At 39.5% G+C, this 14401-nt stretch overlaps 2 protein-coding genes across 2 annotated transcripts in view; one reads left to right on the top strand and one right to left on the bottom strand.

The window, feature by feature from the left end:
- Positions 1-12427, bottom strand: part of fbln2 (fibulin 2) — a 392772-nt gene extending 380345 nt beyond the window's left edge. The window contains exons 1-2 of the mRNA XM_048606751.1: positions 12396-12427; positions 9343-9519 (exon numbers count right to left, since the gene is read on the bottom strand). Of these exons, the coding sequence (XP_048462708.1) occupies positions 9343-9421 (79 nt within the window). The 5' untranslated portion in view covers positions 9422-9519; positions 12396-12427. The remainder of the gene's footprint in view (positions 1-9342; positions 9520-12395) is intronic.
- A 440-nt stretch (positions 12428-12867) lies between these two features.
- Positions 12868-14401, top strand: part of nup210 (nucleoporin 210) — a 116772-nt gene continuing 115238 nt past the window's right edge. Inside the window, exon 1 of the mRNA XM_048606719.1 lies at positions 12868-12884. Coding sequence (XP_048462676.1) covers positions 12868-12884 — 17 coding nt within the window. The remainder of the gene's footprint in view (positions 12885-14401) is intronic.

Genomic DNA, 14401 nt, shown 5'->3' with positions numbered 1-14401 from the left:
GACCATGCCAACCTGATCGAAGACTGCCACCTAAATTAAAGCAGTCTCAGCCAGTATAGGAAGAAGGTCAATAACCTTTCCCTTTCACCAACATAAGTGCCATAATTTTCTCTCCAATATCTCAAACTCACTTTATCTCTGCTACTGTACCCACCTCCCACCAATGCTCATGTTATACCACTTCCAGTATTATCTGCAATGTCCTCCCTCTCTCACTGTCACCCACTCCAACTCTTAACAGTACTCACCCTGCATGCCCTCTGTGCTGAGCTTTCATTCTCTTGGGAACTCATCCCACCTCCCCCAAAAATAACAACTGTGTGCCATCCAGTTTCATCTCCCATAATACCTACTGAAAACAACCCGCAATAGGGCAGAAAGGGTCAGGTAAGGTGTTCAGCTTTCCAACATTCAGCTCTTCACCCCTTATGAAGAGAGGATACTAACTCTGACTGACTGTGTCCAAACCCCTGGACTGATATCAGACACTGTCTCTGACTTAATGTACTGGATTCCCTGAGCAAGGGCTATCTTCATTGGCTTGATGAGGTCTACTGCCCATCATGACAAGCTTCCTTCCTTTGTGTCTGTGCTAAATGGCATAGCAATACAGCAATATTGTGAGCCTGGCATCTCTGGTTGAGAAGCAAGGCAAGGCTGGATGCTGTGACCATCCAGGTAGGATCAAAGTGAGTGAGGAAGGGTCACTAGACCCGAAACGTTAACTCTGTTTTCTCCTCCACAGATGCTGCCAGACCTGCTGACTTTTCCAGCAGCTTTGTTTTTATTCATTCTCTCAGGCTGATCGTTATCCACTCCTTCATCTGTCCGACTGTTTTTCTCTCTCCTTGGACTTCATCTCCATGTATCATTTACTCCTTACCCCTCGCCACCACCTTATCTTCTGAATAAAAGCTTTTTCCTAGCTGCCTTCAGTTCTGAGGAAGGGTCACTGGACTTGAAATTCTGCTTTCTCTCCACAGATGCTGCCAAAACTGCTGAGCCTATCCAGAAATTTCTGTTTTTGTTGTTGATATGCAAAAGTGTCCTGTAAGTGGATCGGGAATATGCCATGAGGGGTTTTAGAAGTTGGCACATTGGCATCTGCAACGTCCATGGGCATGGAGTGTATGTGTGTGGCTGGTGTCCATCAAGCATGTTCTGAGATGTTGTTGCCCAGTGTGCAACATTCAGAGGTCATTCAGAGCCAATGGAAAGCTCAGTTCACCAGTTCATCAACTTGATGTTTAGCTTAATTGGTGAGTTTGCTAAGGTAGAAAGCTGAATATTAATGAGGCAAGTTGAGCCATCAACAAGATGTTTAACAAGTAACAATGTCCCTAAATTGGCATCTCATCGCTGCCTATTGAGAAACTCACTACGCCACTTTTGAAAAGCCTATAGGATGGAGTGAGATGTTCCTAATGTTGATATGTACCTCACTGGGCTTCTTGTTGGATTCTGCCACAAATCTCACTTTAGTTCACGTTTCTCAGATCCCTGTAAGATTCCACTCAATGTTTTCACTAGTTAGTTTTGTTACAGTGTGCTATAGCATTCTTTCCCAGATTAGTAACTTCATGTAAAATTGATATTAAAAAAGACAGGAAAATAGTTACAAAAATTGGTTAGAATTTTCTCAATCTACAACAGTCATATCAACATAACTTAACAACAAACTTTCCTGAGAATCTCAGTAATATTCAGTTACGTAACAATTTTCTGACAATAAAGCCAACATAAATAAGTTATATGCAAATCGTGTTTTAAAAAAAACACAACTCTGTTCTTCAGCCAGAGCTACACTGAAACTTTCCAGAAGATCATTGCTAATGTTGCAAAATCTTTGCAGAAATCTTCCAAGTTCTCAGTTGAAAAACATAATCAACTGGACTTCAGTTTCAATTGACATGTCACAACACTTGGAACCATCAGTTAATGTCTATTCCAATTTCAGGCAATTATCTTGTCTGATGAAATGAGCAATTGCCTAACGTTCAGGCTGATTGTCAAAACTGTCCTTTGAATCTATACACTTGTTTGGTGGTAGAGTGAAAGAACCCTTGGCAAGGTTAAAATAGCTGGAACATTACATTTGAAAGTCCTGGCTTCACTGCTGAGACCAAGCCACCACAGAGATTATAAAACTAACATCGCATTGGTCCAGCAACAAAGCTATTTACACGGTTCTGGTGCAGTGAGGCAAGATATGAGAAACAGGAATGTGCACTCCTTAAGGACTTTAGGGGATTAATGGTGGCAGATTCAGATGGAATAAATATTCAAGTATCCCTAAGGCACAATGGATATTACTGTTGATATATTGTTTCACTTAGAAGAAGCACTTTCAAGAACGAAGCAAGCTATATTAACCTAGACCAGTCTGTGACAACTATTGGGCAACATTAACACGACATAAATGCTAGATAAAGGCTAAGAAATGTTAACCATTTCCCACTAATCTTCAACTGTGTCATTATTGCGAGATCCCACATCATCATAACTTGAGGAGTCAGCAATGATCAGGCACCTCACTGGACCAAACGTATTAACAGTGTGGCTAAAAAGCAGGAGAGAGGCTCTTGATATATCAAAGGCCATACACTATCTACAAGACACAAGCCAAGAGGTGATGGGCACAGCTACAGCAAAACACAAGATACACAAGGTATTAGGTAAGATGGTGCAGTGGTGCTATCACTACTCTAGTAATCCAGAGCACTAGGTTTATGCTTTAAATTTATTTTTGGGATTAGAGTAATTAGGTGGTTGTCTTTTGCTCAGCTGAAGAAGGGCCTTTTTCTGTGCTGTATATTTCAATGACTCTATGACTATGACTCAACTTTAGCCAGACATTGTAATTTGCTTGAAAAGCCACTGTGAAATAGGACAGAGTTTGCGTGACCTGAACAGTCAGTGGACTATAGCTACAGTATGTTGAATCAACATTAGCTACTTCATAAATGTTAGTTTGACTGTTCCTGTCTTTACAAATTCTACCAGTGTTTCACATAATTTCAAGGAAACATCACTACCGTCAAGTTCCCCTGCACATAGCATACCGCATTCCGCTCAGATGTATGGTAGTGTATGGATCAGCTCAGCAAGTCTGCACTGATCTATCTACACTAATGGTGCTTTTCAGGACTTGGTCCATAGCCTTGAATGTTATGGCATTTCAAGTGCTCATTCACGCTCATTTTAAAGGTTGTGTGGTTACCCCCCACAACTACCCATCCAGGCAGTGCATACCAGGTTCCCACCATCCTCTGGGTAAAAAGAAAATCTGCAATTCCCTTCTAAACCTTCTGGTCCTCAACTGAAAATTATACCACCTTGTTATTGACCCTTCAACTAAGGAGAACAACTGCTTCCAACCCACCCTGTCCAATGTCCTGTATAATCTTATACAACTCAATCAGGTCCCCCCGCAGCCATCTCTGCTCTAAAGAGCTGCATACAGTACGCTATCTCTAGCCTAACCAAACGTTCTGTACAATAGTGCAGACCCAATAACACTCAAGCATTCAGAACGAAGCAGCTCACCTGATGGTACTCTATCTACTACTTAATACATTCATGTGGGCACTGTGTATATGATGCACTTCAACAACTCACCAAGGATTTTTGGATACCCCATTCCAAATCTACAAACTCCACAAGGTGGAAGGACAGGGCAACAGGCACACCATGACCAGCAGATTCTGTTCCTGACCTGTTACTAAATTGCCTTTCCTTCTTCATTGCTGAGTCAAAATCTTCAAGTTTCTTACTGAAACACTGTAGGAATGCTATCACCACACAGACTGCTAGAGTCAAGAACCTAATTCACCTGTCCAGGGATTAGGGATGGGCAATAAATACCGACCTAGTCAAAAATGCCACATCTCTCGAACAAATAAAAAGTAAGTTGCCATGCCCTGTGATGCCCATACCCTTTGTATTAATTTTAAAAATAATATTTTGTACAAATGGTGCTGCAATCATTAAATAAGTGATTTTATTTGTGTTGCCCTTTTAAATCTTTAATCATTCAAATTACCACTGCTGCCACAAGATAAAATACCCTTTTGGAATAGATTCCTTTAATATGTCCATATATGATTGATACAACCTACAGAAACAAGTACAGTGGTACATATTTGCATGTGAAACACAATGAAAATTTTGATATATACAAATTAAAAATCAATAATAAATGTAAATTAAAATTGAGGTTTTAATATATATTTCCCATTGTAGATTCTCAGTCATGCAAGAGTTAATGCTGCTCCAACTGGAAAATCTTAACAGAGGTACAATTCTCCTTCTGTTCAAGCTGAACCTTATTTGCAGCAACAATGAAATCTATTCATCATTGTGTCAAATAAAAGTCTAGGAAATATAAAATCTATAAACATAACTATATAAAATATTGCTGCATCAGCCAACGAATTCTGTTGCCCTTCAGTATTGTATGTGAAAATTCACTTTTCAAGACAACTGTTGAAAATGGCAGCAGTTAATAATTGTCATCAGGTTTGGATTCATCTCTATCCTTAAATCTGAACTGCCTCATTAAAATCAAATCTTTCAGGTCGTGTTGGATAATTTAGAAATGAACCAATACAAAAAAAAAAGGCAGCACAGTGGCTCAGTAGTTAGCACTGCTGCCTCACAGCTTCAGGGACCTGGGTTCAATCCTAGCCTTGGGTGACCTTCTGTGTGGAATTTGCACATTCTCCCTGTGCCTGTGTGGGTTTACTCTGGGTGCTCTGGTTTCCTCACACGGTCCAAAGATGTGCAGGTTAGGTAGATTGACCATGCTAAATTGCCCATAGTGTCCAGGGATTTGTAGGTTAGTTGGATTAACCATGGGAAATGCAGGGATAGCGTAGGAGGGATGAGAGTCTGGGTGGGATGCTCTTCAGAGAGTCAGTGTGGACTTGTTGGACTGAACGGCCTGTTTCCACACTGTAGGGATTCTATGAACAGGAAACGTGAGGAAATCTACTAGTAGGTTTGACTTTACGAGTATCCATGATATGGAAGGGGCAATGCTCTGAAAGCTTGTGATTTCAAATAAACCTGTTGGACTATATAACCTGGTGTCATCTAATTTCTGACCTTTCTGACTATCACTAAGTTTAATTCTACCAGAACCAGTAGTTTTAAATATGCTTCTTGATCATTTTGCTTTGTTGCCATATCCACTGTATTGACTATCAACAAACACAATCAAAGCTGGCCTGGCAGCACCTATGGACAGAAAGAACAAAGTTAATGTATTGAATCAGATATGACAGTCCTTCAGAGCTGGTAGCTCTGAAGAAGATGCATACCAGTCTCGAAATGTTAACTCTGTTTCTCTCTCCATAAATGGCGCCAGACCTGTTGAGTCTCTCTAGCATTCTCTGCATTTGTTTCAGATTTACAGCAACAGTGGTATTTTGACTTTATCAGAAAAGCTTTACTAAAACAGCATTGAAATCAATATTTCATTTAGCAGCACACAGGCGATAGTTCTCAACTATTTCATAATGGGATGTGTAAAGAAAAATCTAACTTCTTAACAATAGAGACAAAGGGGAAACCCTCTCATACCATTTCAAGATCCTACCAACTTATAGTAAACTTGCGCACTTGACCGCTCAATGAGGATTGCAACATTGTATAAAATGAGACGTTGCTTACAACAGACAATATTTCAAATTATTATTCTACAACTGATGATCAATTTGCTTAATTTACATTTAGCATAAAGAACAAGTAATTTGGGAGCAGAAACTATTGCCAGCTACTGAGACTCTAGAGAGAAATTTATGCCCTGTTTAATGGCACGAGTGAGAAGTTCATTTTATGTTTGAATAAGGTAGCTGGACATATCCACCACCTCTGAAATCTCAAGAATACCCCCCACCCCTGACCCCCACCACACCTTGTTTAATATGGTGCTCATGGGAAACACTGCATCGATGAACTGAGTGTGCTTTTCAATCAAGACACAGATTTTCACAGAGTCAGGGAGACTTTGTGGCAGGCAAGATCTGGATCTTGAAGTCCTGCCTCCTTTTCAAACAGATCTCATTTTGGCCAGTAGGGGGGAAAAGGGGGACAGATTTTGGGAATGGGCTCCAAATTCAGCAGAGATGCTTAAATGTAATGCTGTTTCAGACAGGCATACTTTCATTTTAATAAGGTCTGTAAACCATGGTGAGAGAATTAAACATTCTTAGCAGAGTTACAAATGTATTTGAAGGGTGGATAAGGTTGGCAGAACTGTTAAGCACTGAAATTAATTAAATACTGAGCCCTTTAACTTTTTAATAAACAGCCTGCTTGTGTCAGTTTGCATTTAAAAAAAACACTCAGCTGTGAAGCCCTGCAAAAATTCTTTTTAAAAGTATTGCCGTTATCAAATGAGAATAATTTAATTTTTAAAATTTCTAGCGTTACAATTGTTGTTTGGTTACATTACTCCAAAGGTTATCATGATGTATTTATTCACGATTGGCTAATTTGAACCTAGAACTATCTCAGTAGGTGGGGATAGGAGGCAAAGTTCACAGTTTGACACGTCAAAGACATTATTTAAAGAATAACCCATCTGTAATGTAATGTTAAGAGCACAGGTCTGTCTTATTGATTTGCTTCTATTTGTGATGTGGGAGCCAATGTGACTTAAATGTTTTGAATGGGCATTCATGATTAAGAGTTTTCTCTTAATCTACTAAAGGTTACAATAGATATTTAGAAATTCACTTGATCTGAACATTGGTCATGATGTCTGCCCATGGTAGATTTTGCATGAGTGGTGTGGAGGATAGAACAGCAAAGGGGAGTGAGTGAGTTGGCATAAGCTGGCAATAAGTCGGCATGGGGCTATAAGGTACCATTGGATAGGGCTATGGTTGGAATAGATGTTATGAAGGGCCATTGAGAGTGGGTAGGAGCATGGGGTGGAATGATCTGGCATAGACAGAGCATGGGTTATTAGTTGGAGATAGAGAAATTTGAGGGCTGAAGTCTGGAAAAGTCCCAAAAAACCAAGGTTGGCCTTTTAAGAAGCCTGCTTGACTGTTGGTGGCCCCTGCAACAATGTCCAAATTTGTATACAGCAAACCTGGCAAATTTGTGTTCCCTTCCCCCACTCCGCACACTCCCTTCACCTTCAATGCTGACTATCTACAACATGCAATCACCAAGATACAGAAAGACATTTAGAGAGTTAGAAGCCCACAGATGCTATCTTAGACTTTGTCAAAAAGACAAAGCCACTGCAGGGGAGAAAGAGAATTGCAAATGAGAAGCTGGTGAAACAGACCCTATAGTAGAACTATAACTTTGACCTTTGACTTACACAATATACGTAGACCTTTTTGGGAAGGCACAGGCTGCAAGTACATAGTAGGGACTATCATCTATATTGATTGCCTTCTGAGTGAGTAGAAACAGTAGCATCCATTTAGTAACAATTTACTGTGTGTTGTCATGTGTTTGTTAATCACTAATTAGGTGACAGAACTGAAAAATTAGATGCTATTAATTTATTTATTTGCAACTTATATGACATTAATCAACACCATGTAGAAATTAGATGCCAGAATTTGTTACTCTTAATAAATGACTGGAAACACATGAATAATAGATATTACTGCATTTTAAACCATCCAAACAAGGGGACTCCTATCAACAACTATGGATTTGACTTTGGACAAAGGATTTTCATTTTCTTCCACATTTGCAGATCTGTGAAGTACAGGCTGACAAAGTAATTGTTCAGTATTGTTCCACAACATGATAAAATTCCATGAAAACCTATAAAAACATCTGTTGTTGAAGAAGCATTTTTGTGCCGATTAAAGGGAAGGAAGTTCATGCTGAGAGATGGAACACAATGCAATTCAGACACTGAATTTCATGGGACTGGAAAGAAACTGCTGTTATAAACCAGATTAAGAGGATGAGAATTTTTCTCTCAAGTCTGTACACCTTTTCTTCTAGAAATCAAGTTACTCCAGAAGTGTGGTAAGCTGTTACAGGTTGTTATTGGAAGAACCAGGACAAGGGGAACTATAATAGCCACCTGGTATCCTGCCAGTTCCCTTTAGAGTCATTGACACTATTCTCATTTCTTTGCCCCCGCTACAATACTCCTATTGGAAAAAACAAAATCAGCAATTCTTGGCTGAAACAGCCTGCATTCCTGATGAAGTGTCAACGGAGTTACAAAAATATTCCTACCAATGAAACAGAAGGCCAGACAAAATGGAAAATGGGTCATATACCCAGTATCTGTAAAGAAAACACACTGAGAATTTGAGAATGGGTGACATGTAAGGCAGAATAGCAAGCAGAAGTCCTGGCAGTGGAAGAGAACTGGAAATTCAAATTGCTGCGTGGTCAAAGTTAGGATACAGGGGCTCCCTGAATTACAAATGTCCAGCTTACTAATGCTTGTGCTTTTGAATGTGATCCCATACAGGGCTGCAATTTTAAAGATCTGACATACAAACATTTCCTGTATATACGAAGAGCTGCTTTACATCGTCTTGCATTGTGTTCTAACTTCGTACAAATCAACTTGCGAATGGAATTTAGACAGAACCCATTCGCAAACCAGGGACTCCTTGCAGTTTGATGCAGGACAAAGCTCCCTCTCTAAACTTTAGAAGATGTTCACACTCACAATCAGCCACCATAATAATGAGTGAAGTAGCCGATTTCACACCGATGAGTGTCAAATAAGTCTTATGCTGGAATTTGTGTGAAACCCGTGAAACCTGGTTGTTGTGATTAAAATAGATGAGTCGTATTTCTGCCTTAATTGTGTTATCAAAAATTGCCTAGATTGCACATTTTTGAAATGTTCGATCCTTGAAAAGCAATTTTTTTAGTGGTCAAGAGAAAATAACAGCCCATAATGATACTCCTGCAATCCTTTAAGATTTAGCAGATAATTAATCACTTAAACAACATTAATGTTGAAAATTTGTTTAATCTATCCTTGAACTACACAATTGTAATTGATGATAGCTAAACAACAGCAGTTAAATCCTAATTCATCCCAAACCATTGAACATACATATTCAACTCTGCTGCTAGTGCTGCATTGAAGGTCTGGGAATCAGATCTTAAAGTGACAGCAGAATGGATCACAAGAAGGAAAGAAGCAGGGTCTGTGCTTTTTCATTCTATAGCTCCAATCTATTTGCAACTTCAGGCCTTTAAATTCTCAGCTCTTTGTCAGGAGTAGGTATTTCTCCATCTTCCACACAGGAATGATACTTTTCATGCCTTCCACCCCCAGATCTTCATGCTCATTCTTCTGAATTTTCCAAATTCAGACTCATTGTAACTTACCATCTACTTCCTTGTGAGTGGTTTTCTCTGAGCTGGTGCTGGAATAGTTGAGATGCTGTGATGGAACTGGGGTGTACATAGCCGTGGTTGTGGATCCCAAAGGTGTGGCAGCAGTTGTGAATATGGAAGAAGCCAGGTGATCCCTGGAGTGGTTGGTTTCTTCATCCAAAGCATTTCCTATGAGGTTAAACACAGAAGAATATATTTAATTGTGCACACGGTGACTTTTTGTTTAAAATCACTCATGTGACGTGACTTAAAGCATCATTTTGACTGTAACTTTAGGAAGCATTTGAAGCTGATACCACATTTGATGAGCTTAACTAGACTTTATCAAATCTTTGCTATCTCATCTCTAAACTTGTCATCTCTCACACCCATTACTAATTATTTAAAAGTTTCCTCCTCGTGTGAACTTAGGTCTTCCTCCAGTTCCTGCTCTGGGAAATTCATTAGATGTAGCACAAAGTCAGATATTAATAGGTACGTACTATACATGGTGAGAACTGGGATGAATCAAACTGAACAAGTACACATTCTCACGGTAATAAGTTGAATAAAACAGACTGGGAGTTTATTTCAACTGTGTCCTGTGTTTACTCAGAATTGGGATGGAATAACATAGCACAAAGGAATGGATTGGCATCAGCTACCAATGGTGATGATAGTATATTGGTCCACCTTATGCTACAAATATTAACAAGATAGGGCTTAAGTCAGAGTTATGCTGATTAAATTCTACCTTAAGACTCGTTCTATCTGGAGAGAGTTCTTCAAGCAAGATTTCCCACTTGACCAACAGATGAGAACAAATTTATGGGTATGCTTCTTTATGTGGTAGGGAAGTTGTGTAATGTGGAACAGAATCCTATGATTCTGAGACTTTGGTGGTGCTACATAGAAATCCTAGAACATTCATGGTGGAGATTCCCTCATCAATGTACAGAATTCTACACATGAACGCTAATACGACTAGCAGCAGTCACTCCCTTTTATTTTACACTGGTTTACTACACTACTAGAAGACCAGAACCCTGATCAAAATTTATCCCAGAATCAACATCACATTAACAGTTCATCTAGTTGTTATCACAATGTGGTTTGTGGGAGATTTCTGTGTACAAATTAGTGGCTACATTTCCTTTGTCATATCAGTGACTTAATTTCAAAAGTATAATATTGACTGCAAACTTTGTGCTTTGTGATTGTGAAAGGTGCTACATGAACACAAGTCTGTCTTTTTGGTCATTTGTTCCAGAATGCCAGCCCTCTAGACTCCTTTGGGAGACATGAAGGAATTTAACAAGGTCAACCGAGGAGCAAAAGTAAAGTACCTATTTCCAGTGAACATTCCTTGCAGCCAATTTAAAGCTGTACCAGCCTTATGTTGTTTAGCTGTGATATTCTGTTCTTTGTTGTAACGATGAAGGAACAGACATGAACAAATCCACGAACATCCCTGCTGTGTAGATTACAAGCCCAACTATTGAGTGATAAATGAAGTTGTCATATAAAGTAACTGTGCCCACTTACAATGTTGAAATCATGCCCCTATTTGTTTTATCTCCCTTCACAGGAAGCCATTCACTCTAAAACTGGGAATCACCAGTTACACATAGTTGACAGCAAAATGCCACTCACAAGAAGAAGAAACACCCTACAATCTTCGGGAGACAAGCCATCAAATCTCTCATAGTTAGAGATGTTAAAGAGCAAGTGACCATCAGTATCCAACCAGATGCAAGGCTTTCAGATCTTACCTCAAGCATGGAAACTAATAATTTTTTTTGTGTGATCCAGCTGTTTGTATAAAATTCTAAAATCACAATTTCTCCTCCTCTACTTGAGTCACTGACGATGGAAAAGAAGATGAGGAGATTGGAGTGGACAACATACTTCACCTCTACTTTACTCATAATATTTTTACCCACCCCATCATTTATCCCTATTTCTCCAATTCACCAGGAGAGAAAAATTCACCTTATGCAATTTGAGTAACATCTGACGCAGTGATGGCAGAAATGACAGTATTTCTGGATGATATCATCATTCCATTATTTCTAAGTATTTGTCTGTTCAGAGGTGGGTCTATCCTTCTTTTACCACTCTTCATGAATGGAGAAAAACTCTAATATTTATGACTCTGGCCAAAATCCTATTTCACTATTTTTGCAGTAGAAAGATTGTTCTGTTTGTAGGCAATTCTTTTTGACTGTTCTTCTTGATGTTGCCACATTCAGTGACCAAAGCAGGTCTCCCCAGCAAAGCATTTTATTTTTCAATAAAAATACTTTACCAATCATGTGAGACGAGACATTTTTCTTGTAATCCAGTAAAAGTCTGTGTGCCAATATTGTTTGAAAAATACTCTTCCTGCAAAAAGCCACAAAAATTAGCATGGTGGCAACAATGACAACCGTTGGTAAAGAAAATTGGCTGCCATGCATGCAAAATATAAATTATAGAGTTAAGTATCACCATGTTTTGGAAACAGGGAAAGAGAGGAATAGCATGTATTGAATTTAAGGAGATCAAGGCATAGCTCAAGCTTAAATTGTGCACTCTGAATGACTGTTACATATGCTTCATATTAATACAAAAGTCTTACAAAGTTACAAAATGAGTCATGTGTATCATACATACAAAGATCAGAATTCTGGAGAATAATTGACAAATCACTAAAAATCTGACCCTGTAAAAACATAGTACAAGTTAAAAACAGTCATGAATAACAGGTATTTTAATTCTAGGGATCATTAACATCTGACTGGAGGGCTTTCCAACAGATCACATCAGCAATGGGAAAGAAGCCTACCCGTTTTCTGGTTGTAATTTCAAGGGAGCCCCCAGAGGCCTATTTAAAGCGGAAATGCATTTCTGAAAGCAAGGTTTCATTCCCATCTGGCAGATTGTTCTGTGAGATTGGTATGGTAAGATCTGTTACAGCAAGTCCCTAAGGGCTCTGAAGCCTCCCTGGAGGTCTCTGTGGAAGAGGTAAGGGAAAGCAGAGATGTACTCTTTCAGATGATTGTAATAATTGACATACACCTCACCTGGAGAGGGGTGGCTGAAATCTTCAGCTCCAGGAACATTACCCCTGAAGCCTCAATTCTGTGCAGGAAATGTTCCAATTAATTGACAAAAGCAGCGCAGATGAGTACAGCTCTCCATTTCTCCATCACTCTTCCCCCATGTGATTTCTTTCACTGGATCACATCCTTCAATAATCGATACAAGAGCGCCCTCTCATCCTCAGTGCAAATGACGCCCACTTCTTGCTTGTTCCCTTCACAGCAAGCACTGGCAGAACTCCGTTCTCACTTGGAGAAGCCTTTGCAGCATAAAGTAATATTCTGCTGACTCCTTCATTGTTTTGTACTCCAGCTGCTTACATTTTTTTCAAAACTACCCAAGCCTGCTTACATCTTACTTCCTCCCCCTCTTAGCATTGCATAAGACGCACACATAAGCATCTTTCTTTTGACTATCCACTCACAAATCGATTCCTGTTTCTTCATGAAAAAAATGACGCAAAAGGAGAAGTAAGACCAGGATTTGAACACCAACCGTGATGATCCTCCCCTGCTAGAAGGACAAGCTCCAGGGTAACTTGAGAGCTGTACAGATGATTCATTTTGAGACTGAAGCCCTATTTAGTGCAAGTAGCTGACTATTACTAGCTACCTCATCAAAATGCGCACTCAGCCACCCTGGCCATATCAGGCTGCATTGTGAAGCAGGTCATCTGTTGATCTTCAGTATTTCAGTGCTAGGCTAAACTTGGACTTTTGTTTTCCCTCTCTTTACGTGTTTCCCAGTGTAAGAACCTTCAAAAGAAAATACTTTCTGAGGAGGACAGTAAACATCTTTGCATCTTTAATGGCATGGACATGTATTCACAGCACGTCATCCAGTTGTTTGTTCCATTTACACTGTCCTTCAAATCGCTGAGAGATTTGCGATGATATTTAACTTGCAGATTGATTTGGCTCCATGCAGCTAAATACATAAGTATGGAGGAGGAACTTGTTTGGAACTGTGATAAAACTGAAGAGTGGAGAAAGAGATGATACGAGAACCACAAATTGTGATTGGAATCCATTATATTAAGTAGGAACTGTGTAATGAATTTAGCTGGTGGTCTGTTCAACTGGACATATTTTCAGAATTGTTTTATATTTGTGAAGTCATGCTTTGAATATGACCCTGTAAATACAGGGAAACCTCTTCCAAGATCCACACACTGTGTAAGCAGAGGTGGCTCATCCTCTGTAACAGTGGAATTTTAAATATTTGAATTCACCACAAGGTATGTGCCTTCCAGGTTGTGAAATGGTTGCACTTCTCAAGCTCAGTTTTGGAGTTTTGGTTAGTCATGTAACATTTAGTATAATTTACAATCCTCTGTTTATCTGTTCTTACATCAATGGCATTTTGATAAACTTACTCCATTACATCAAAACGCTAATTAATTGCTAGTAATGTTTAATGGTGTAGTCCTTTAAGGAGAAAGAAAACTAGGAATATGCTGCTCCTATCTCAAAATTACCACTTCACTTTTATAATGTGCAGTTTTATTCTCCCTACCTCAGAGGGGACATACTTGCCATGGAAGCAGTGAACCAAATATTCACTGGGCAGATACCAGAGATGGCAGCACTGACCTATATGGAAAGATTGGCTCACCTGAGTTTGTATTCACTACAGTTTAGAAGAATGAGAGGGGGTCTGATTGAAATGTATACAATTCTAACGGGGCTGGACAGATAGATGCATGGAGTATTGTGTGCAGTTTTGGTCTCCTGGTCTGAGGAAGGACATTCTTGCTATTGAGGGAGTCCAGCAAAGGTTCACCAGACTGACTCCCTGGATGGCAGGACTGACATGAGGAAAGACTGGATCGACTGGGCTTATTTTCGCTGGAATTTAGAAGAATGATGGGAGGGGACCTCATAGAAACACATTAAATCCTGATGGGGTAGTAGGAACTGCAGATGCTGGAGAATCTGAGATAACAAGGTGTAGAGCTGGATGAACACAGCAGGCCAAGCAGCATCAG

Source organism: Rhincodon typus, chromosome 16, assembly GCF_021869965.1.
Source record: "Rhincodon typus isolate 14 chromosome 16, sRhiTyp1.1, whole genome shotgun sequence".
In the NCBI taxonomy this organism is placed as follows: domain Eukaryota; kingdom Metazoa; phylum Chordata; class Chondrichthyes; order Orectolobiformes; family Rhincodontidae; genus Rhincodon; species Rhincodon typus.
Note: the sequence above shows the minus strand (reverse complement) of the source record. Positions and strands in the feature narration are given on the sequence as shown.